Source organism: Dendropsophus ebraccatus, chromosome 4 (genome assembly GCF_027789765.1).
Source record: "Dendropsophus ebraccatus isolate aDenEbr1 chromosome 4, aDenEbr1.pat, whole genome shotgun sequence".
Classification (NCBI taxonomy): Eukaryota; Metazoa; Chordata; class Amphibia; order Anura; family Hylidae; genus Dendropsophus; species Dendropsophus ebraccatus.
The window spans coordinates 68508703-68535449 of NC_091457.1; the positions used below are offsets into that span (position 1 = coordinate 68508703).

A 26747-nucleotide genomic window follows, 5' to 3' on the forward strand; every position below is an offset into this window, starting at 1 on the left:
GGCATAATCAGTTAAAACACAAGGGCAATATCAATTTCCACACACTGAAAACCACAAGCGTTCATGCCGAGGCAGAGATCTGGGATGTGCTCACTTTTCTGGGATTAGTGAAGTGCAATAGTCAGGATTTCCTGATTTACACTTTCTTTTCCCACTACTTTTCAAAGCTCTTCTCCATTTTTCCTTGGCATATTCCGAGAGGGATTTCTGCTTAGAAACGCATTGTGCCTATGTTTATGCTAAGCTTTAAAAAAGCCAACTACATTTAAGTAATTCATGAGGTAAGTGAGTATTTATGCAAATGGGGTCAATATATATTCTCCAGCATAATACATTACATAAATATGAATACAAAATGCTCATTTATGAGGTAAATACAGGTAATGAAATCCATAAATTATGCCTAATAATACAGAGCGCAGATCTTCAAAGGCACCAAGGCTTTAACTTTACTCGTCAAGACATTTAAAATAGGCAATCAATTAATTTGGCTTCAATTATCATACAGGTTATTTGGCTTAGAATTTAGGGATGCCTAATGATCAGTCTTTACTTCAGACCTGTTACCCAGAGTCCTTTGCGGTCTATTTATCTTGCGTCATAAATCAGCAGTGAGATAAAATGTGGGAACATTGCGATTGTGGGTTCAATAGTACACCGATCACTGTTTAAGTATTTTCTCATTACGGCTGTCCGCTTCACAGCTTTGGTCTAATCTCTCAGTGCAGAGCAATATTCTACAATGAGGAACTGATGTAGCAGAGCCGAGTTCATCAATTCCGTATGGTGATATCATCTGTGGTTTTGCCGGTTTTCTTGCCAAAGATGTGGCTACGCAGGATTAAATGAAATATTCAGCTCTGCTACATCTGCACAGTAAACGTAAAACAGAGACAGAAGAGGGTGAGCACAGCCTGACACAGTAGTATGTGCCATTCAAGGCTGGGTCATGTTGCCACAGCGTCACATTTCCATGCTGTCCGGCGTTGTCAGAGGAGCTGTCCTCTTTACAGCTTTGGGCTCTCGGGTCAGGGCAATATTTCACATTGAGCTACAGATTTAACAATGCTGAGCTTGTTAGCTGGTGCAGCTCATGGTGATATGATGATATACTACCTCTTATTACTACATCATTAAAAAGTACACCGATGATGTAGCTACACAGGATTAAATAACAAAAACAATTCAGCTCTGCTACTCCTGCAAAGCACAATATGCTCTCACAGTTTTCCTTCTCAAGGGTCAATGTATAGTTTGATACCCCCTTGCTGGCAGTACAACCTGCAGCAGCATCCAGTAGTACTTGTGGATAAAGTAATATAAGAAAAAGCCAGCTTACCCTCTATGCTATTGCTTCCTAGCTCGGACTCTCACTCCAACAGGTGCCGCGAGATACATCCAACAAAACTTTGAGTCCAGCTTCCGGCAAATAGTTGCAAAAGTAGGTTTATTAGAACCTTCGTCCCCGTACACACACTGCAGCCTGCTCCCAACAAGACGCGTCTTGTTGGGAGCAGGCTGCAGTGTGTGTACGGGGACGAAGGTTCTAATAAACCTACTTTTGCAACTATTTGCCGGAAGCTGGACTCAAAGTTTTGTTGGATGTACTTGTGGATACACTAGTAGTATTTAACTCTCAATGTCAAATAAAAATAAAAAAAACTGTAAAAGTACTGTGTTTCTCTGAAAGACCTACCCCAAAAATAATACCTACCTTCATTTTGCAGGCTTTTTGGAGTTGGCTTGAAATATAAGTCCTACTCCAAAATAAGCCTTTGTTACAGTAAGCTGACCAGATCCCTAAAACTGGTTGGAGGAGCATCAGCCAATAAGTGTAAGACTTCTTATGCTCCGCCCACATCTGCTCCACACAAGCTGCAGGGAAGGCAGGAGTGGTAAGAAGGTGCCCAGTAGGGGGACACTGAATATGGGGGACAGAGGGTACTACAGGGGCCAACTAAAGAGGAGGAGAGCGGTATAAAGTATGGGGACTACCTGCAGAGGGGGGATGTATACAGTATGGGGGAACAACTACAGATGGGGGAGGGAGTTACACTATATTATATATTATAAAAATGCAGTGTGAACCCAGCCTTATTTTAACATCCACTACAAAAGCTATAGTGGAAGCAGAGGTGGAAGCCCCATTCAGTGACCTAGTCATAAAAAAGCCACAGGTTCTAGGAAAGAGAATAGCAGCATTATATGTACAGGGTGGAGAGCCATAGAGCTACATAGAGCTAACTCACTGTACAAATGTCCAGTGAAATGTTACATTGTATACTTTTTCACTACAAAGTAGTGTAGTCACATACAATGGAGTATATATTGCTGTCATCCATTAAGTGTTGAGCTAGGTCACAGCAGTCGCTTGGGTGGGGTTAATAGTGAATGTGCCAAGAACATGCCAACAAGCTGCTGTGCCGCCAGTAGGGTATTTAGAGAGAGACAGCTAGGGTGGTGTAGTGAATCCATGCCTCAGGAGAAGGAAAGCCTCTGTATTGCTCTTGCCCAGGTTTAGCCCAAGAGCCTCAAGCCAAACATTAGCAACTTCTAGAAATTGATATCAGTGTAATAAAAATTGAGATTTCAATCACGATTATCACCTATAGGAATATAAAGAAGAAATATCAATGAATTATAAGTAGAACAAGAATAGTAAATAAATACAAATAAGACAAAATAAAAAAACATAGAATTGGTTTTCTAGATGGTATATACATTGCAATGTTTGCCACATTTCCTTTTAGCAAATGAGTCCAGGGAGTCAAATTGTCAGATAGATCCATCCAGTGTTGCTGTCTGAGCATCTGTGCTTGACCTCGTGGGAGACTGCTTGCCTTTTAGTGCAATGAGTTGAAGATTTCTCAATCATGAGTGTTGTGTGCCAGAGATGGTTATTCTGTTAATGGTTGTATACATTGTAATTAATGACATTTGCCTTTCTCCCCAGTTAGTTAAATAAGATGTCTCCAGAGCAGGTCTCCATGGCTCAGCTCTTTACACCAGGGAGGCAGAATACAAAGACTTTCACAATACAGTTGGCAATTAAAGTGCACCCAATGCTTGTTCTCATTAATGCAGACAATGCACAAAGATGAGGGTGGGATTGGGTTATGGTAAGGGATAACATAATAAACTATAGACATTTTACTTTGCTAATAAAAAAAAAAGATCTGTTTAACCTTAAAGGCCTCAGTATTGGGCCTAGTTATAGTGTTGTAGGGAATCTTCTTGGTGGTAACAATAATTATATGCTGGTGGAATTTAAGGGGAAGCATAGCTAACATAATTCAAACTCTTTACCAATTGTTAACATATTTTCGGACAAGTAACTTGTCCCACAGTACCCCAAAAATGTTAGTGTTTCCCAACTCCTTGGTTTCATTGGATCTGTGTCAGGGCTTTCTCAGAAGACATTGGCATCATGAGTGGTCACTTTTACAGTAGGAGTGTCTTCAATCTGCTCAGAGATGCTCGGCATAAAGGCCTTACCTACCTCAACACCAGTATTCTTTGAGGTAAAAATGAGATTTTAGAGGGGGCTTTATTTCAACCCATAAAAAACTCCAATAATATTACGTTCTTCTTAGTGGTGTACATAACAGATAGATGACACTATAGCTAAATTCAAAACTGGCCCCCACGATGATGCCTGATTATGCCTGGGAATAGCGACGGCAGTGAGAGTGAACGAGGAGCAAATAAGCGCTCCTCTCAGTTGATCCGTGGAATAGGGCCTTTATTCTATGACTCTTAAGCCCTTTTTCCTCCATTATGTTTGCTAACAGTGCAGTTCCTCTAGAGAGTGGAGTCCTACACAAGTTGTCACCATCCAGTAGCAAAGAAGATTGATGACAACAGAGCTGGGCCCCCTCTCATTCAAAGCACCTCATTGCAGCTCTCCTATGCTTACCTTCACTAATAATATCTTCTACACATGGACAATTGCCAATGTTATCCGCAGAAATGTTTATATGACCCCCCATTACTCTATGTGTGGTTCTGTGCGGTGAACAGAGCCGCCTAGGCAGGGCTTCACAGCAATGGGCCAGGGAAGAGGGGGCCCAAATGCCATGAAGCCCCACCTAGGTGACACTGTCCGCCGATGAAAGGAAGTGATGAAAGGAAGTGATTTATATATAGGGGGTGGGGGGGTGACAGTATCACTTTAAGATAGAAAGATAAATAGATAGATAGATAGACAGATAGAAAGATAGATCGATCTATAGAAGATAGACAGACAGATAGATAGATAGATAGACAGACAGACAGATAGATATATCTGTACAACTCTACAGAATATGTTAGTGCTGTATATTACTCTTATTTCACAGTTCCAATACATCACCTCCGTAACACTAAAGAGTGCATCTAAGACCTTGCTCACATGTTATCTATCTCCATTTGTCGCCATTTAAGATCTATTTATCTTTTCAATGTGTCCTCTGCTATGGGATTATCTGAAATGATGTGGGGAAAGTAGAACATCACCGATACCTAGAAATACTTTTACATTTGTAAATGCTCATTGTGACAAATCCTTGTTTGCAACTAATTGTTATGTACAAAGGTAAATGGACTGGCTATTTCCGCTGATAAATGCTTTTATGTACAGTATAAACTGCTTAGCCAGCATTTTATTGTGAAAACATATATTGTAAATTACATCATTTGTTTGGACTGATCTACTTTGTATACTTTTTTTTAAATTCTATGATTTATTATCTTTTAGCTGTTTCCTTAAATTAAATACAGTGGAAAATAATTTGGTAAACAAACAAATAAACAAGCAATAAACACACAGACAGAATAACTAAAATGGGTAAAGAAAAAAATAATCACCGCATCTTTTTGGAAAAAGAGAGAAATACATTTAAACATCGTGCATGATTAAAAATAGATTTGTTTTAAATCTGTCCTGTAAATGGAGAGTAAGATCCGGCAAGATTCAATCCTGTTAATACTGTAGATTGTGTGGGATATCTCAGCACAGTAGTAAGAGTAGAACGTCTCCATTTGAGTGGGTATTCAATAATTCATTTACTGGTTAGGATAACCCAAAACATCAATACGTTCTCTACCCACTCCAGTTCCTTCCTCATTCCCCAGGAGGAATAAATATTCACAGCTTAAAGACACTGTCCTACCTATTAACATCCCCCATTACAGGCCTCACTATCAGGGTCCCTATTTGTTCGGAGGCCATCCTGCGGGACAGCAATCCATTTAAGCCGAGGTCACCATTAAACCACTAGTCATTTTCCTAAAACTCACTAAATTATTCTAGGAAATTTGACATCAGAAACCTCGCAGGTAGAACTGACAGATCTTGTTAAGGCAGAGAGTGTGACGACGGAAACCTCAAGATAAGGAGGGAGGATGAATTGAGCCTGAGTCATAAAAAAATGCAAATTGATATATTGAAGAAGTCACAAGTGCATTTCTGAGGGTGCTTTTAAGGTGCTTTTAGCTGCATCTGGTTTTTGTTAGGATACAATTAGGATTAGTGTTTTTACTTCAGTAAATACATCTTCAGGCTCAAGTGCAATTTAGAATGTTCTACATGAAATGGGTAATTTAAATGTATGTTGTACCAGGGTAGGATTTTCATGCAATCATCAGTGGATATTTCTCTCTTGACTGCACACAAATTGAAGGTTAAATGTGGCTTTTAAATATGGAACGGTTTTCCGAAACCAAAGAGCTAAAGAAGGTTTATACTGCAATGGCTGATCAGATGGAAAGTGTGCAGAAGGGGTTAAACTTGCTCTACCTACAGATTGCTATATGTGTTTTTAAAGAAAGTCTAAAGCATATCTTGATGGGAGGGCAATCAGGGTTATAGTAGTTTGTAGGACTCTGGAGGAAAGCACAGAAATGTCTACTGAGGTATGAAAGATCTGATGTGGTCTAAACCATAACGCTGTGGAGAATGATGATCATCAGTCAGCGACCGTTGCTTCTTCATATGGTGGTGTTAAATTCATCTGTTAAATGCCGTTAAATACATACCATATTATGACTCCATAGAGTTTTTTTGAGCCATTATACAGCAGCTATAGAAGTCTATGGGCCCCACCATACCTCTGTATGGCTATGTTCACACAATGTCAAAAATAGAGTAAAGGTGGCTGATTTTGATATTTTTTTTTAAAGTTTGTTTTTGCTGCGATTTAACTGACTGCAATGGTAATGAATTTAAGTCAATGGGAAAACGGACATCCAAGGCACACAATGCATTGAATAACGGACGTTTTTACCACAAACGTCAAAATAATGATTATCATTATTATTTTTGGACGTCTTTTGCAAACAGTGGACGTTTTTTCTTAGTTGTTCACAAACAGTTTTTCTTTTGTCATCGTTCTTTCTCCATTTTTACTATTAAATTCAATGGACTTTTCAAATAAGCTGCACCCAAAGGCCAATTAGTAACCCCAAACTAAAATAATGTACAAACACCAGTTATTGCACTAAGGGGAGGCCAGGCTGCTAAATGACGTCCGTCATTTTAGACTCAAAATAACGGACGTCATTTTAAACGGAGCTGAAAAAAACGTTATGTGAACATAACCTATGTATCCAAACAGTGACAGGTTCCTAACAGTTTTGAGCCCCCTCCCCCAGACACAAAATTCTAGTTATGTGTCCTGCAGCACCTAGAATCTAGAAACACAGGCTTGTGTGTTTATTATTACAGCCCCTACCTTATATACAGTATAATGCTTTGGAGCTCTGTGGGTAGCTTCATGATTTGACCATAATGCCGACCTATACAGTGTGAACACATACATGCTAATGGTCCAATCATAATCACAGTTACCACGTTTGGGCCATTTTCTGCATGTATACATTTACTGTATGTAGCAGATATATGAATGGCAATTTTGACAGATTGTGTGTGTATTTGCAACATGAATGGTCAAATCGCATTGTGAATCTACCACAATAAAAGTTGGTATAGTATTGTGATTCTTGGTGCTTCTTTTTTTTTTTTCTGCAGTTTTTTTTTATTGTCTTGTCCACTGGCATTGGTTGCAATTGGCAGTCCACAGCTTAATATAGTCTAGTGCAAAGATCTTCAAACTATTGTTCCAGGGGAATTACCTGGAGTTTCTGGGCCACAATGCAAAATCTGAAAAATACCCCCATGTTATTTATAATCCTAGCGGCTTCTCATGTTTATGATGACCCTCCAGGCAACAGAATTGGGTGTGACTGCTACGTCTTCACCCCTGTATCGCTCTCCAGCTGTAAGCAAACTATAAGTCCCACATAACCCTGACAGGCACAGTGGGAGTTGTAGTTTCACAACAGCTGAAGAGCCACAGGTTGCAGAGCAATGGCCTAGTCAATATCTAAATGTCTATAAGACGATTGACTAATCTCTAATGTCTATGGGCATCTTACAGTATTCCCTTGGGAGCTCATTCCGATGGGAGCTCTAATTTCCAGCCTAGTTCCAGAGCAGTAAGAGCAGTGCTGTTATACTGGCAGGGGGATGGGCAGACTGGATATAAATAGGAAAGTGTGCAGGGAGAGAGAGCAATGTACAAGAAGTAAGTTTAATATATGACTAAATGACAGAAGTTAGGTTTCTCAGAATTACTTCTCAGATAAACAACTTTATTGCAGGGCACTTAATCTTACTTACCAGCGACATCTCATTTATTACAGAATTACAAGTAACTTTAATGCAATTGATATTGCCATTAATTCACCTCCAAATCATCGGTGGCAGCTCTAAAGCAGTGGAGCCTATTATTTTCATAACACAATGTATATGGGGCCTAGCGGAAAAGGGACACACAGTATCTACCGGCAGGGCAGGGGTTGGAGTCTATTCTATCTCTGGTGTCTAAGAGGTCTATATGGCACATGGAAGGCCCTCTGGAATGGGGGTTAATGCTGGGAATTGTGTATCATAAAAAAATTGAATGTACATACTCGCCATAGTTCCAATTTTGCCTGTACTCAAGCCGTGGGGTTCTAAAAAATTTGCCCTAAAAAGGGGCATTTAGGAGTGGTGGCATTTTCAAAAAATTTTTGTGTGTGTTACTAGGGAATCCAGGAGGAGGGTTTAATGTCCTGATTTTATTGTAAACATGGGAAAATATGCATATTATGTAACTTCCTAATATATAGCGATGCAAGGAAAAGAGGGCTGCTTCATACTGTTTGTTCTGTAGGACCACCACACAAAATATGACATACTGTTAAGGCAGTCTGGATTATATCTATAGCACAGCAGGTACAACCATTGTGAACAACACTAACAGATCACTAACATACATATTAGGTTCCACTGATGCTGAATTAAAGAAATATTCCAATAGGGGTGCACTTATGAACAACAGAGTATGCTAGGCTAGATCTTCCACTGATGCCATACTGACAGATTCTTCCTCTGACTTCTTGGCCCTGCAGGAAATGCCCACTTAGCAGGTGGTGATCAGCAGCGATTGGGGGCCATCACAGCAGCAGCTGCAGGGAATCAGGACAGGTGAGTATGCTTTCTTTTTTACTTTATAAATCCTGGCTAGAATACTTCTTTAAAGCAAATGTACCACTTTGCTATGTAAACATTTTTTTACATGGCCTGGTTGGCTTGACTGGTTTCTTCATATGCAAATAGGGATGCTTTATGCACTAAAGGCGGACCCGGCACCTTCAGTGTACTGATATCCCCTCCCCTCGGTGAGACACCTTCTTAAGAATCAAGTCTGGCTGTGCCACTGAGGGAAGGGGATATTGGTGTACTGGGGGCCCTGGGACCGCCTCCAGTACATAGAGAAACTGATTTGCTTATGAAGAAAATGGGGCAGATGGGGCGGCGATTTGAAAAAGGGACGGCACCACAATACTGGTGCCGACCAAATCATGTTAAAAAAATATATATATTTATGTAGTAAAGATGTAAATTCCCTTTAAAGGGGTTATCCAGCGCTACAAAAACGTGGCTACTTCCCCCCCCCCCCCTCTCATGTCTCCAGTTCAGGTGCGGTTTGCAATTAAAGCGACTCTGTACCGACAATCTGACCCCACCAGACCACTTGTACCTTCGGATAGCTGCTTTTAATCCAAGATCTGTCCTGCGGTCTGCTTGGCAGGTGATGTAGTTATTGTCCTAAAAAACAACTTTTAAACTTGCACCCCGTGCCAAACGGGAGTATCTGTGCCCTAACTTTGCACCACCCCTCCGTCTTCATCATTAGGAATGCCACTGAAACATTTTCTCCATGCTGAACATTGCACAGGTCCTTAACGATCCAGCCCATGTGCTGGGCTAAACAGGTGGGGAATAGGAGGCAATAAGCCTGGAGCATTCCTAATAATGAAGAGGGTGGGGAGGAGGGATGGGCTGCAAGTTTAAAAGTTGTTTTTTAGGACAATAACTTCATTACCTGCCGAACGGACCCCAGGACAGATCTTGGATTAAAAGCAGCTATCCGAAGGTACAAGGTTGGCAGATTGTGGGTACAGAGTCCCTTTAAGCTTTTAAGCTCCATTTACTTCAATGGAACTGAGCAGCAAAACCCCACCCAAGCTGGAGAAAAGAGAGGGTAAAAAAGTGATCATGTTTTTGTAGCGCTGGATAACCCCTTTAACTCTATCTCTTACCCTATACTCTCTTACTCAAAGCATCATGAAGGCAAATCATATGCAGCACTGTGCTCTCCAACATAAGACTGTGATATTATGGAATTTTCTACATGGAGGGATGAACCCTTCTCTGAGAATGAAAAAAAAAAAAACATGGTAATTACACAATATTGCATGTGATCCATGTGCTTATAATATAACCGTGGCAGCCTGGGAGCTGTATTGCATCTGCCTGGTATTGGGTTGTCCCAGACATCATGCAGTCATTTCTAGTCACTGAGTGGTCACTGTGAGCGGTGATGCTACTGCTGCTTCTATGTCTGACCCTGGGGTGACAATCATATGACCCATACAGTATCCGCTATGTCACACCAGGGATGAGAGAGAAATGTAATATAATGTTTATTTATCATTTGGGCAAAAAATTAAAATCTGCCATTTATAATGGTTTTATATTTACATGAGAATGCTAAGAAAGCTGGGTGCTGGTCAATATGGCCGCCACAGCTCCATGAGATTCCTAGAAGGACCTAGGAAAGCTGAGTGAGGACTCCAGTAAGAACATCAGAGGTCAGGGGTTATCATCAAGATCCTAGGACTAATCATTGCTGGGGTCTCATGTTTTGGATCCTGAGCATAGGGATCTAGAAAATACATTACAGCCATTAATTCTCACCCATATGTCCCATAGACCTCAGTTTATAGTTACCGCACATGCTCAGGCAACTCTGCAGTGGGAAGGAGAGACTTGAACCCCCCCCCCCCCCTTTCATGGACATAATAGGGGTCCCAGCAAACCCTCTGCAATAGCATGTTTCAGTGTAAAAGCATGAGTGCTCTAAATACTAGAGAACCCATCCTGAGAAGGCCGAAGCACAGCTCCCTCTATACGACTAGCTGCCCCCAAATCCCACAGTACATTGTGCTTGTCTCACAGACACTACTGAAACGAGCTGCTTTACAAGTGGAGTCTGGAAAGAGATCAAATTATCCCACCAATGGCCAATAGGTGGCACTGTGGAGTTTCAAAAAAGGCAGTAAAGTCATTTTTCCTTCTTTTTAGTCCTCACGTCCGCTTTGTAAATCAGAACATCAGCAGCAAACCAAACACACAGAATGTGATCAAGTGAAGGGATAAATGAAAGGGCCGAAGCTGTACGGACAGTCAGTACCTGGGAAATAAACAGCACATTTAACCCCTCATTTACCAGACACCCACCTCTATTAAATCTCAGCATTACAAAAAAAAAAAAAAAAAAAAAGATAAGATATGTAATATGGAAAATTAATACTAATGTACTATATTTACTATATTGTTTATGAATGATATTCACGTGTTTCATTAATGTCATGACAGGAAATTCAGTGTTAACCTTTGACAACTGACTATTGACTACTGTATTGATTGCTACCAACAAAAAGCAATATATTGCAATTTTCAGTAAAGAAAACATTTAGTGACATAAGGAAGGTCAATCCACAATCCTTTATAGTATTAATGCAGCCTGGTTTTGCATACATGTGTATAATGCTAATTATAAAAGATATAGATAATGTTAACACATGTTTATCACCAGAGGCACTCCTGTTATGTCTGCTCATAGTAATAGTAATGTATGTCTGTAATGTCTGTATAGTAATAGTAATAATGCAACTAACCATACAGACAGATGTCAGGCAGGTAAGCGGGCATAAAGAAGCTAAGGCAGAAAGATATAGATACATAGAAAGACAGACAGATGGTAGGTAGATGGATAGATAGATAGATAGATAGATAGATAGATAGATAGATAGATAGATAGATAGATAGATAATAGATAGATAATAGATAGATAATAAATAAATAAATAAATAAATAGATAGATAGATAGATAATAAATAGATAATAAATAAATAAATAGATAGATAGATAGATAGATAGATAATAGAAGATAGATAAATAGATAATAAATAAATAGATTGATAGATAGATAGATAGATAGATAGATAGATAGATAGATAGATAGAAGAGATAATAGATAGATGATGGATAAATAGATATTAGGTAGGTGAGTAGGAAATGAGAAAGAGGTTGTTAGATGGTAGGTAGATAGATAGGTACACATATAGATATTAGGCAGATATAAATAAATGGGAGGATAGATAGATAGATAGATAGATAGATAGATAGATAGATCGATAGGAGATAGATGATAGATGGATAGATAGATAGATAGATAGATAGATAGATAGATAGATAGGAGATAGATAGATAGATAGATAGATAGATAGATAGATAGATAGATAGATAGATGCAGCAGAGGTGGATGTGTAATTCATCTACCTGAAGGTGCTTCTTTCTACATTGCAATAAAAGTTTCAATGTTAAACTTTCCTCAGTATCTGGAGTGCTGCTCTTTAATTGTGAATAGATGATGATGATGATGATGATGATGATGATGATGATGATGATGATGATGATGATGAAGATAGAGGTGGGTTTGTAACAGGGCTATATGAGGGTGCATGATTTTTGCCATGTGATAAAACCCACAAGTAAACCCCAGTGTACCTTACCAGGAGTTGTGTGCCAAGTGACAACCTCAGCACTGCTACTCCTGTATATCTCCTACATTATATTATATTACAGCTTGGAGTGTTGTGTGAGTTCTCCTGTTTCCTCATGGACTGGCTTCAGGAGGGGCCTTGTTGTGTACAGGAGGCTTCAGTTACTGTTTCTTGTCACGATTAAGTACAAAATAGTTAACTTAAATGTGAAAGTGCAAAGGGCACAGAGCTCTAGCAAGATTGATCAAGTTACAGTGTGGAAGAGTGCAGAGAGGGACAGGGAGGCTGCAATGGCCAGTGCTGGAGCAGCCGGGCCCCTCACACTGTGCACAGGCCTAAGGAGGGGCCCTATAGCTGTATACTGGCCCCTACACTGCCCCCACACTGCCAACAGGGATCACTATACACATTATATACACAGGGCTGCAGGAAAGGGTCAGAATCAGCTCTCTATACTATGAGAGAGAGAGAGAGAGAGAGAGAGAGAGAGAGAGAGAGAGAGAGAGAGAGAGAGAGAGAGAGATGATAGATAGTGAGATAGATAGATAATAGGAGATAGATGGATAGATAGATTACGAGATATATAGATAGATAGATAGATAGATAGATAGATAGATAGATAGATAGATAGATACTGTAGATAGATAGATAGATAGATAGATAGATAGATAGATAGATAGATAGATAGATAGATTAGGAGATAGATAGATAGATAGATAGATAGATAGATAGATAGATAGATAGATAGATTAGGAGCTAGATAGATAGATAGATTAGGAGATAGATAGATAGATAGATAGATAGATAGATAGATAGATAGATAGATAGATAGATAGATAGATAGGAGATAGATAGATAGATAGATAGATAGATAGATAGATAGATAGATAGATAGATTAGGAGATAGATAGATAGATAGATAGATAGATAGATAGATAGATAGATAGATAGGAGATAGATAGATAGATAGATAGATAGATAGGAGATAGATAGGAGATAGATAGATAGATAGATAGATAGATAGATAGATAGATAGATAGGAGATAGATAGATAGATAGATAGATAGGAGATAGATAGATAGATAGATAGATAGATAGATAGATAGATAGATAAATTATACATGCATACACTGGTAGGATGCAGCAGAGTTAGTGATTGGTACAGCTTGCCGGCCAATCAGATCAGTTATACAAGGAATCACATAAGAGACAGGTTAGGATCTGGCTGTGGTGTGTGGACTGCACCTAGTTCATGTGTCTATAGATGTAGCAGAGCTGACTGTGTCCTGTGTAGCCATAACCCTGTATAAGCGCCCACACTGCACATACACTGCACATACATCCCACATACATCCCAGGCTGTGGCAGTTGAGCCCAGTTCACACCCGGCGTGCAGCAGTGTACACGGCCGATGTTGTGACAGTCCCGGCGGCTGGAGGACGGCTGCGTGCCCCGCAGGATCTCGCTAGGACCAGAAAGCACCGGCAGCCCCACATCCAGCACCGGCAGTCCCCACATCCAGCACCGGCAGTCCCCACATCCAGCACCGGCAGTCCCCACATCCAGCACCGGCAGCCCCACATCCAGCACCGGCAGCCCCACATCCAGCACCGGCAGCCCCCACATCCAGCACCGGCAGCTGTCTCTCCCCACCCCCGTCTGCTCAGAAGTTACAGTTGTTGCTGGGAGCGGAAGAGTTAACACATCTGTTCCACACAGGATTAACCCTTTCACTGCAGCAGGTAGAATAAGATAGTTGTGTGCAGAACGCCGAGTCTAACTCCCTGGCAGCCAAGTGGTTAAATGAGAGCGTATAAAGTGACAGTCCTTGTAGAGAGAGACGTGATGCTGCGGAGGGCACCACAAAGAGTTAAGCCAGGTTAGCCCCAGCTGACAGTCAGCTGATCCGGCCGTGATTGACAGCCCCTCCTTCCACTTCTTTTCTGAAAGTTTATATACTATTATGCTAATGAGGCCTGGGGATCCGCGCTCCCATTGGCCCGCCGTCCCCCGTCCATTCGCCATTGGGCCGGTGACGTCAGAGCAGCTATAAAACTCAGCAATGCTTTTAAAGTGAATGATCGTGTAAAATCCCGGTCGGTGTGTGAGAGCGGCGCTGCCCTCCTGCTCCCTTCTCTGAGGCTGCTGCTCTCCGCTCAGCCCTGCTGGGACTTCTTTGCAAAACTTTGAAGATGAAGTGTTAAGCGGCGCTCCAACTTGTCCTGTGCCTAGAAGAAGAAGAAGAGGCTGCAGCGCTGGTGCGGCGGGGCCACTGCCGGGGATGCCCGTGTGCGCCAGGATTAGCGCCAGGGTGCAGTGATCGGCGCAAAGTCGGCGCAACCTTTTCCGAGCGCAATTTGGGGGCAAAGCAAGCAAGCTGGCTCACCCAGTGGTGCCAGTGCCCAGCCAGAGCAGCCTGGTGTCCCCTCTGCAGCCCTTGTGGAGGACTGTGCCCAGCAGCAGCGGCGGCGGCGGCGGCAGGAGGATGGCATCAGAGCTGGCAATGAGCTCGTCCGACCTGCCCACCAGTCCCCTGGCCATGGAATATGTTAATGACTTCGATCTGATGAAGTTTGAAGTGAAAAAGGAACCGGTGGAGACCGATCGCATCATCAGCCAGTGCGGACGCCTGATCGCCGGGGGATCGCTGTCTTCCACCCCGATGAGCACGCCCTGCAGCTCGGTGCCCCCCTCCCCGAGTTTCTCAGCCCCCAGCCCCAGCTCCGGGAGTGACCAGAAGAGCCACCTGGAAGACTATTACTGGATGACCGGCTATCCCCAGCAGATCAACCCGGAGGCGCTGGGGTTCAGCCCGGAGGACGCTGTAGAAGCCCTGATCAGCAGCAGCAGCACCCAACACCCGCACCAGCAGCAGCAGCACCCGCAGCAGCACCCGCAACAGCAGCAACTCCAGGGCTACGATGGCTTTGCCCGGGGGCAGCAGTATGCATCCTCGGCTGGGATGCCCGGGGAAGACATGGGCTCTGCAGCTGCCGTGGTGTCTGCAGTCATAGCTGCTGCAGCAGGGGGTGCCCACCACCACCATCACCACCACCACCATCCTGGAGGAGCAGCCGGGGTGCAGCCTGCGGGAGGAGGAGGAGGAGGTGGAGGAGGCGGCGGAGGAGGAAGCAGCAGCTCCCCAGCTTCTTCTTCATCGTCAGTGGTCGGGGGTCTGCACCAGCCGCCCCACCATCATCACCACCACCACCACCTGCACTTTGAGGATCGCTTCTCCGATGAACAGCTGGTCACCATGTCGGTGAGGGAGCTGAACCGGCAGCTCCGGGGGGTGAGCAAGGAGGAGGTGATCCGGCTGAAGCAGAAGAGGAGGACCCTGAAGAACAGGGGTTATGCACAGTCGTGCAGGTTCAAGAGGGTGCAGCAGAGGCATGTCCTGGAGTCCGAGAAGAACCAGCTGCTGCAGCAGGTGGAGCACCTCAAGCAGGAGATCTCCAGGCTGCTGCGGGAGAGGGACGCCTACAAGGAGAAGTACGAGAAGCTGCTGGGAAGTGGCTTCAGGGAAAACGGCTCCACCAACAGTGACAACCCTTCCTCTCCGGAGTACTTCATGTAAGTGACAGCTCTTCTCTGCTCTCCTCCAAACTTGGGCCACTAGGCAGGGGTCCCATCCACTTACACAGCACCCCCTCTAATTCCACACTGCAGCTGGGATTGGGACCACTCATGCTACACCTGGGGACTTTCACATGGGATCACCACTACATTTGGGGCTCTTCTGTCACATTACACCTAGGGGTGACCTGGTGGCTTGGTGGTTAGGACTTGTCCCAGCAGATCCACCAGTTACATTATGCCTGACTTCTTATACCACACTAGTGAGCACACGCCTGACTTCTTATACCACACTAGTGAGCACACGCCTGACTTCTTATACCACACTAGTGAGCACATGCCTGACTTCTTATACCATTCTAGTGAGCACACGCCTGACTTCTTATACCGTACTAGTGAGCACACGCCTGACTTCTTATACCACACTAGTGAGCACACGCCTGACTTCTTATACCACACTAGTGAGCACATGCCTGACTTCTTATACCACACTAGTGAGCACACGCCTGACTTCTTATACCACACTAGTGAGCACATGCCTGACTTCTTATACCATACTAGTGAGCACACGCCTGACTTCTTATACCACACTAGTGAGCACATGGCAGCTTCCCAGACTGGATCTTGGCTCTTGGTAGTAAAAACTAGAACCAAGTCAAACTTCTTGACTTGTAGATGTATTGAGGACATGTCAGCTAACACCTAGCACATGGCTTGTTTGTAGGTGTACATGCCCCTTCCCAGACATAGCATTATTGTGTGACAGCATTAGATGTAAAGGCATGTCCACTAACCTGGGGTCACAGACCACCCCCATTCCTCGTAGAGTTCCTGACAGGGCATGATGCCACCCCATTCCCAACACTTCTTCTGTACCTGCTCTTTGTAACCTTTATGCCCTCCATGGAAGTGGCCAAGGGACAACCTCTTTATTTTCCTGTATTCTTCTAATCTATCCATGTGTGTTATACGGTTCTCCTCCCATCTGCTCTATCCACATGTCCTGGATGGGACATGTGTGGACTGCTGGAGAGTTCTTCTTTAGACGCTTGGCCATACATGGGGCCTTTCGATATGTTCAAACATCTAAAAATAAATTGTATATTCTTCCTACCTGGAAACCTTTACAATGCACGCTGCTGTCAACTTATAAATAACTCTATATGTTTAATAGACTTTAGTGACTGCTCCACAGATATCTAGGATCATACCTGGTCCTTCACACTGAACTGTATGAGGATGTAGTCACTATTAGCCAATCACCCCATGTATGGCCAATGTTATCTACCAACTTCTGCTGGTAAACTCCTTCTGTCCAAGATAGTCCCTCTCAGGTTCTTCTCCCTATACCCTTCCTTCCTATAATTTAGGAATAGCAGTCAATACTTTCACACTCTTTTACTCATTCATTTTCCATGTTCCACTGTGCATCCAAACTGTTTCCCAGCCGGCTTTCATTATGTATGTGCCCCATCATCTGTTTTTTAGCATGCAGAAAAGTTTCCCCATGCATTTGAGTATACAGCCCATTCTATTATGTCTTATATTTCTTTACTCCTTGGTGCACAAAGTGATATGGGGAAGTTACATGTCATTACTCCCAAGTTTAAGTGAGGGCTACACCTTGGTTTCCTCAGTATGGTAACCCTGGCGCCTATATATATATATATATATATATATATATATATATATATATAGTGTTATATTGCAGCATTATAGATATATAGTTTATGTAGTCGTCATAAAAGCTTGTGGGGTTGTTTGGAGTAATGTGATGTAACACTGGAGATAATGGAGCTTGCATGAACCTCTCTGTGATCACTTTGTTCCCCATGCTTGCCTTGCACCCATGTATGCCCTATGCACTCATATGAAGACTGCACTTTGAAATTTATCATCCACTTTACGCTTCCTATTTGTTTTGTTTTTAAGGTCATGAGTTTATGAGCTTGCTGTGTCAAAGCCAGAGAGAAAACAGAGAATTGTTGCCATCCCGAGTTCTTCATATGAGCTTGCAATAAATAAATAAAAAAAAGCAAAAAAAATGTGAATTTTTAGACTATCTCACAGAATTTTGAGAGTTGCTGAACTAAGACAAAAATATATAAGAGGAGATGATGATGATATAAAGCAACCTGCCAAAATGAAGCCTGCATCAAACTTCATATGACTTTATGGCCAAAAATGAATGAGACTGGCCCGCCATTAAAATCCCATACTCATCTCATGCATTACGCTTGCTGTTGTGTCTTGGCAACAAAGAACTGTAATTGTTATAAGACTTTATGGAAAAAGAGACATTATATTAATAAGAAGGCCCTGCATGCTGGACATGTACGGTATAATTATTATTTTTTTGTTTTGTTTTGTTTTTTGCTTGGAAAATGGACTTCTGGAAAATATGGCATGACATTCATTTTTTTATGTTCATCACTTTTTTGAGTTGCAAACAAAAAAGTGCAACCTAGTTCCCCTTTAAATAAAGCTAGCATCTGCTATAAAAAAAAACAGCTTTTCAAAAATATGCAAAACATCAATTTTATTATTTTATTCTTATTTGAATGCACTGATTGCTTTCCTTCCAAGATGACAGAATGGAATTTAGGTGGCAGAATTAAGGATGGTAAAGAGGAGAGATCTTCTAAAAGTAACTTGTCTTGGGACTAAATGCTGTGAGCTAATGACAGTTAAAAGCAATTTTATTTTGTAAAAAAGAAAGAAACAAAAATCACCCTTTTTGCATTTGGTTTCTATCAAATGTGGAATGCTATGGGTTTGTAGTACATATTGTTCCTTTATTTGTGTTTTGTTCTAGGTCCACTGCCCAGTTACAATGTATCCTACAGATTAGGGAATGTTGTAGACTCATTGGAACCAGATAGATCTGTTTTAGATATAGGACCTTTTTTGAATGACTGATGCACTAAGTTGCACTGAGATAGTTTTCATCGCATGTGCTTGCAACTTATATATAAGTTGGGTATATGTTAAACCCATGCTTTACCACTGACTGTATTAGAAAACCAAAGTATTAAAGGGGTAAGTACCCTTATGTATTTAAGGGGTATTTTCCATTAAAACTAAAAAAAAAAAAAAAAAAAAAGTAATTTTTTTTTAATTTATGTTATTTTTTTATTTTCTCAGAATTGAAGTATTTGGGACTGAATTGCACTAAGATATAACCTGCAAGCATATAATACAAATGCAAAACTGTTTAGAACGCTAATACAAAATGTATGCAGTTATAAACAAGGAGAAAACGGCATTACTGCACAGTTTTAAAACAATGCAGTTTTTTTTTTTTTTATTTACAGTATAATATTGTGGTGCAGAACTGGATTTTCTGTAGCTTCACAAATTCCACAAGTCTTAAAGGCAATAACCAGGAAAAAAAATGATTATTATTATTATTATTATTATCAGGGACTGATATGTCTTTTACAAATAGTTACCATAATAGATTTTAAATACGTGTCAGCTATTATGTTATTTTTTTTTTCCTATCTATATTTTGCTGTGCAAAATTGTTTTATATTTTGAGTTACTAACGACATGTGTTGTATTTTGTGCTCTGTCATTTCACTTCTATGGTCATATCAAAAGAAAAAAAAAAATAATCTACAATAATAAACTGCAGTTTTTGATTCTGTACGGGTCTTGGATGTATGTTTTCTGTTGGAGACTGGTTATAGATGGTATGTAGATGGAGAAACAAAGCTGTATTAACAATATCTAAGTGACTGGCTACCTAGAATGCGTTATACTTGTATTTTTTAATTTTTACAATTTTCTTTAAATATCCTCCTAGGCTCATTTGTGTCTTGCTATTCAGAAATGCTTTGCACGAGTCATTACCTGGCTACTGTCCTGACCTGGTCACAATACCATGGTGCTCCCTGTACTATCCAATCTATTTAGAATATTTTAAATTGAATTATTTTTAAGAATATGCTCTTGCGGGCCAGGCGCTTGGTGTCTCTGGTGTAGCTGACAATTGTGTTAGTGATAGAATATTCAGTGACAAACTCACAGCCACTAATTGCAATAGTAATTAGTGTCATGATCACCTATCAATCTCCTGATGTAGCAGATCTTACAGGAGAATCATTTGGACTCTACTATATAGAGAGGTGTGTGTATCAGGGTATGTGTATACATTATTTCTGGATATATATTTATATATATATATATATATATATATATATATGTGGTTCGTGTATAAGATCATTTTATATCATATCCCTAGAACGCCCTGTGTTTGTAAACCAGAGTAGCCATGGTCCCGAAATGATCCCAGAGCCAATGCCCTTTGACATTTGACCCTTTGTAGTAGACCGTTGTTTGGATAATGATTACAGATCCATATTCTAGTTAATTTAGGTTCATATTCTAGTACATCTTTAGTCGGAGGATAAACTGAGATTGAGAAAATTGAGAATTTAATTCCATATTGTATTTTGAAGCATTCTGGCCTGTTTAGCCTGGGGTGGCAAGGGTTAAATGTTAGAGTGTAGCTTTCTCTGTTCCTGATCCCTTCAAATTCAGATGTCCACACTCTGGAGCACATGAATGGGTAACGTAGGTAGTGGTGACATCAAATAATGACAGTGTTAACCCCCTAGTTACCGCAGCTGAACCAGTGGAATGAAAGTAATAAATGTATTGTGTCTTATATGTAGATTCTTGATGTTGAATGTAAACTGTGATCGAGTATCCTCCACTGCTACTTCATAAGTCCCTGCAGTTGTTTCAGATCTTCTTTCTCTAGTTGATCTTACTTTTTAACCCTATAATGCTTTTTTTTTTTTTTTTAATGGGCAAAATATATGCACGGGTGCTTTGCGTGTACAAGTTTATACGAATATATAGGTGTATATAGTATAGAGATGGTTGAATCTGTTATGGTACACACAGAGCATATGGTAAATTCAGTATTATAATATTTCATTGTTATTGAGGGTTCTGATTGTAGACTAACCCTTGAATATATGAACATACATAAGGAATCTTAATGCAACATCAATGTTTGCTTACCTAGAATGAACCTGTTCAGTGTCCTTAAAGCATGCGGCGCCCAGCAAGTTATATGGACTATAATACATAGTAGAAGAGGTGCATATAATAATAATTTTGCAAAGGACTTTAGAAAGTCATTACAACACATAGGATGCAGACCCAAAGGGTTAACAGACAACAAATTCTGCTCTGCTCCATCTGCATATGTTATGAAATCCTTATGGATTTTTGCTATAGTTCTCAATCACACGTTGCTGCTCGGTGACGTCCCAGCAGAGGACATGTCTTCAATGACAAAAGGGAGATGCTTAGTGTCCTGCACATAGGTAATGATACACCCAATTACGATCTGCATATCCATACGGCAGGCAGATATGGAATCGATATGTTATTGTGTATTACGTTGTAAATATCCTAACACATTTACCGCCTTCTGAATTGTCACCTTGCCATTGTAGGTGTCCTAAGCTGAGGAGCGTAGAACGCTGTGGAATGCTTTATTGTCACCTGTTATTAAACCCCTATCTGTGATAGACACTAATTACATTTCACAGTTTTTCTAGCAAGCAATTAATATGTGACCCTTCCGGAAGGTATGAAATCATTTAACTGTTTCCTGCTGTGTAGTAACAATGGGGTGGCTGCAGTGTCTCCCTAGGGCCTTGTATTAGGGTTATATGTACAGGCAGCAGACTCCAAATCAGTCCATTCATGTGGATGCAGTGGTTGTAGGGAACGCATGGATGTGGGAAGGGAACATTTCGGCAGTGTGAATATACCCTTAGGGTTCCAGCAATGAATGTAGACAGCATTTACATTGCTCTTCTGATCAGGCAGGTGTAACAACAAGTTACATTCACATGCACACTCACATATATAGATATACATATTGGTTTAACATAAACACAAGCACGCCTTTTGAAAATATCCCGCAAGACATCTGTTACTTACCACAGTATTTTGTCTGCAGCGTTTTAGCCTTTGATGTCAAATCATTCATAATATTTGAGAAATATATCCTTGAACGCAAATGCAGTATCAGATATTCCCCGCTTCCTGTACTGAGTTAGTAAATTATGTATAGGGTACATTAGAATTATCTTTTCAAACGCCACAGATTGCTATCCTCTAAGTAAAGCCTGATTTGAAAGGAAATCCTTTTAGCTATTTTTGATTTAAAAAAAAAAAAATTCTCTTATAAGACAACTTTAAAGTTAATTTTAACTCCTATTAAGCAACACCTGCAGAGAAGGCCTGGAGAGCATCCAAGTGTATGCCACAGAAATAACATTTCTTATTTATTTTGTGCAAATAGACATATTTCTGAACACCACGCAGCTGTTGGAAAACAGTTTCACACATTAAAGTGAAAAAATAAAATAAAATAAAAAAAGGAACAATTTTTTTCTCTTGTAACTTTTTTTACCTAAAGCAGAAAAAGAAATCTGACTGTTACCATGATCCAGCAGAATATTTTCTGTGAATACTTATATGTGAGAATATATTCATATGTGTATATATATAAATAGATAAAGATATATGTATATATATATATATATATATATATATATATATATAAAATTTTATTTTTTGGGAGCAATTTTTTATCTAATTTTTTATTTATTTATTTTCCCACTTTATGTAATAATAATATTTGTGACTTATCTGTACAAGCTACGAAACACTACAAAGTTTGTATTTGTTGCTTTACAAAATATTTTCTTTCCCATAAAATGAAATACGTCTTTAGATAATAAGAGATGAACTAATATGACGAACGATACGTTGGCTTTTATTGATGTTGCTGCTTAAATATTTTCCAATATAAAGCTGTTAATAGGAGTCGTAAATTAATTCAGTATTTATATACAGGGAAGTATCTGGCAAGCTCTCCACGATCCAGAGATTAATATTAGCCAGATGACATGGAACGTGCAGAAAGATATGTAGCTGCCGAATCAGCCAGTCAGGTTGTTTAATGCTTCACTCAATACAAAAATCACTCTGCTCCTTTGTCTGGTGCACATATAGGTATAGCAGTTTCCCGTTTTGCTTATAATTACTCTTATAAATCCATTAGAAAAATTGATAAGGAAAAAGATGCAGCGACGCAGCGACGGCCTCTGATAAGGAGCACTTATTTACATAACTTACATTCTATGGTCGGCCTAGAGAGCGTGATTTACAACAAGTGCTCCTCTTATCGAATGTAAATAATAGCTGGTGTTAGATCATAGCGGAGCATAATATGAATACCTACACTCAGGCAAAGCATTATCTACAATGTTATAGTAAAAATGCATCCACATTGTACTTAAAGTGCGAAACCAACATTACAAAAAACCATGTAATGCGGCCCGTTGGTTAATATAACAAACTGGAGCATTTCTGAATTATTATTAACATTACCTATCTTTCTATGTCGTTTTTATTTTATACCACTACCGTATACTAAGGACCATTTCTTGAGAACGCATAATGATTCATTACTCGGTTTTGTCCGAACAATCGCTAGGTCATAACATTTATGTAAGTCAATGTTAATATGTGTTTCTTATTTTATTTGCTTATTTTTTTTTTATTTGTATTGTTTTATATTTTGAATACACCGTATCACATTTTGTCCCAAAAACCCTGAATCAAGGCATTGGGGCTCCCTGCTGTGGCGGTCTACACAATGGCTGGGCCATGGGCACCCTTAAACTTCCTATATCGAGTCTACAGTTTAACTGGAAGAATCAGAAACTAGGAACATACATTATCCCTCTGCTTCTGCCTGTGCCAAGTGTCCATAGTATTATCCTTTGCCAGTTCATGCCTTTATACAAGTAATTGGTGAAATATTTTATTGTCGAAATATTTACTTTGTATATTGGGTATATCCCATGATACTGTGTCCTAGAAACCCAGAGTCAGATGAGGAGGTTAGGGTATGCCCTTGTGCTGGCCTACACCATAGATGGGCGAAAGGTTCAAAGTTTGCATTGGACCTTAATAAAGACTCGAAGAATCAGAAACTATGAATTAATAGTCTCCCTTTGCTTTTGTAAGTGTATATCAAGTATCCATAGCACAAGCTTTTTAATGGATTACTCATTGATTTACTTTGAGAAGAGTGCTGCCATGTTTAAACCGGACTTGTAATATTGTATAGAGTTTTTTTTATGATGATTATTTTATTAATTATATAGGCTTTATGGCTAAACACTGATGCAGTTATAACCTCCCTTATGTTTCCCTCCAAAGAAAATACATAAGCAAATGTAATAGAGATGTAGCAGAGCTAAGTGTGTTATTCAACACACTGTATAATTGAGTAAATATCATGTGACCTCACAATATTCCAAATTACCATTCTACATAGGTCCGCATATAAATCAATTTATAGAGTTAAATAGAAAAAAAAAATATATATATATATATATATATATATATATACATTTTGTATTACCTTTTTAGTTCTTTTTAATGTTTTCTTCAAGACACTTTGAGTGAGTAGTTATCCCATTAGTATGATTTTGATCTTAAAAGGAAATGGGGGTTAACGTTGCACCCTGGCATTAGGCCTAGACTATACCTATGAGAGGGACCACATAGCTCTATCTTAATCAGTAAATCACATTTCCTTTAAGTCTATGGTTGTTGACATTGTACTGGTGTATGCATATATATCCCCTCTTTTTCCACTGCAGATGAGTTAAGTTTCAGTGCTTGAAAATGCATGTGAGTTCTATAGCAAAAGAAAAAAATGCAATACGGGACAATATGGAGTAGGGGGGGGGGGGGGGTCATGGCTGTAGATATAGGGGAGAAAGGCTAATTTACAGTAAACTGGACGTAAGCAGAATTTAACACATAATGAGATTTTCAGCAGGCAGGGCTACAAGGTGTTTTCCCCTGTTTAAAAATTCAATACACTTTCTTTGGATTATATCCTCACTGTCAGGCTGGCAGTTTTAGTAGGCTTGGCAAGGTCATGCTGTCACACACTAAAGAGCACATATGTTTCTTGATAATTATTCATCTGCAGACAACTTTCTCTTATAATTTGGGAAGGAGAAGCAGCATTTTACCCCTGTTCCCTTGCTTAAAGGTGGAACTGTGTATTTTTTTTTTAGCTACCATTTTAACTATACCTGCAATAACCTTTTTACTTTGCATTATATATCCTTGTAAAATTTAATTGCACTGATGTTTTATGTATAGGGTGGATAGCTGGAGCACATTAGTTCTTTAACAGGAAATTTACTTTTATTGTCATGTGATCATAAAAGTAACAGAGAAGGTTACCGCACATTCATTTTATTTTATTTTATTATTTAGAATTGTATTACTTCTGTTCTTAAAAAGGAATAAAAAAAAAGACAAAACAAAAACATACAGGTAATCCCCCTCCTCCAATCCATATAACACGTTAATATAAAAATCCATATAACACAAATACACAGTGAAATAAGTAGAATGGCTAGACTAGATTACCATACTTTTTTTTCCTCGTAATTTTTTTGCTGTTAAATTTTATTATGTTAAAAAGTATGTTGGTATACAATATGAAGTGTATTAACCTTTTATTGTTAATGTCTTTGCAGGCCTGTAATCATATTTAGTTCTTAAGACATGTTAGACTACTAGACCCAGTGAAAGTGAAAGGCCATAATAATTTTATTTTTCTATATTTATTTATACTTTTTTATACTGTGTAAATTAGTGATTTCCCTTTTACTTTTATCAGCAATAATAGCTCATTCATGAAATAAAAATATAGACATATAGACAGCATTGGTGGCTGGACATGTTTAATTAACTTGGCTTTAGGTTATTGTGTGGACGTATACATGAACCAAATTTATTCTTGTAAAGTTTGCATATTCAAGATATAAAAGAGCTTGGACAGGTAACTCTGTCCCAGGTATGGATGGAGCTGATAATTATCAAACATACATTTTTTTTTATTAAGATAAACCATGATTTATATCTCAAAACAATATTTTCTAATTTATTCTTCACTGTAGTAATAGGTTGTCTCCTTGCGTCCAGCATAAGAATCCCAATGACAAAAGTAGTATGGGTACATCAAGTGGACTGAGTAGATGTGTTACTGAAATTTCCACCACAGAAAATTATTTTCATTCATCTCAATGGGGTTGTTTTTCTGCAAGGCTATGTTCACACAATGGGACTTCGCAGCTGTCATTCCCAACGGCCGTCAAAAAGACGTCCGTTTTTTTGCTAATGTCGGCCCTTTATAATGATCATGATCATTATAGACAGCCACCATTGCCGAATAATGGACGTCTTTCTCACGGCTGACGGCAGTGACGGATGCAGAATCTTCTCGTGTGAACATAGCCTGAGACAGCTGCAGAGATGTCTGCAACTACATCCTGCATGTGATCTGACCTTTGAAGGTCATTAATGTAGATAACTAAAAAAAAAAAAAAAAATAGAAGTAAGATTCTACATTTTTGATCTTTTCTTTCTTCATGATTATTAGTATTTTTATGAAAAGCCTTTCTTTCAAAAAGTCTTTTTTTTTATATGGAACATGTCTTCATTGCGAGCCTGCCTCTTGCTGCACTTATGATGACAATTGTGTTCAGTATTTTGCTTTTGAGTGTTTCTATTGTGATTTACCACTAACAAAAAATAACCGCAGAGTATAAAATCCCTTCAGTCTGACACTCAATTTGCTGTCGCAGATGAAAAGCTAGAATGTCTATAAAACTCTTCCAATCCAATAATCTGGAAATATGTGTATTTAGATTATTGGAATTAATATTTTCTGATCCCATTGATGATACCATATTTTATCTCTGCCTTTCTACAAACAAATAGGTTAGCTGCTCTTATGACCAGATGCATATACCTATGGGGGAGGGCTAGAATTTTATAAGCAGTGTCTTATACTGTAACTCGGACCACCCTTTAAGGTAAAGATGAGGGAATCTTTAAAAAATTGTCTCTTGATTTATTCTCCTAAATGCAAAATACTGTGATGCTCT

The 26747-nt window shown here is 39.7% G+C and overlaps 1 protein-coding gene across 1 annotated transcript; it reads left to right on the plus strand.

Annotated features, from left to right (window-relative positions):
• The first annotated feature begins 14211 nt into the window (after positions 1 to 14211).
• MAF (MAF bZIP transcription factor) lies at positions 14212 to 18457 on the plus strand. Its single transcript, XM_069966020.1, has 2 exons — positions 14212 to 15726; positions 17662 to 18457. The coding sequence occupies exons 1-2, from the start codon at positions 14639 to 14641 to the stop codon at positions 17666 to 17668; spliced, it is 1095 nt and encodes a 364-aa protein (XP_069822121.1). The 5' UTR covers positions 14212 to 14638; the 3' UTR covers positions 17669 to 18457.
• The last annotated feature ends 8290 nt before the right edge of the window (positions 18458 to 26747 follow it).

Coding starts and splice junctions, on each gene's coding strand:
- MAF (XM_069966020.1), top strand. CDS start 14,639: ATGGCATCAGAGCTGGCAATGAGCTCGTCCGACCTGCCCACCAGTCCC.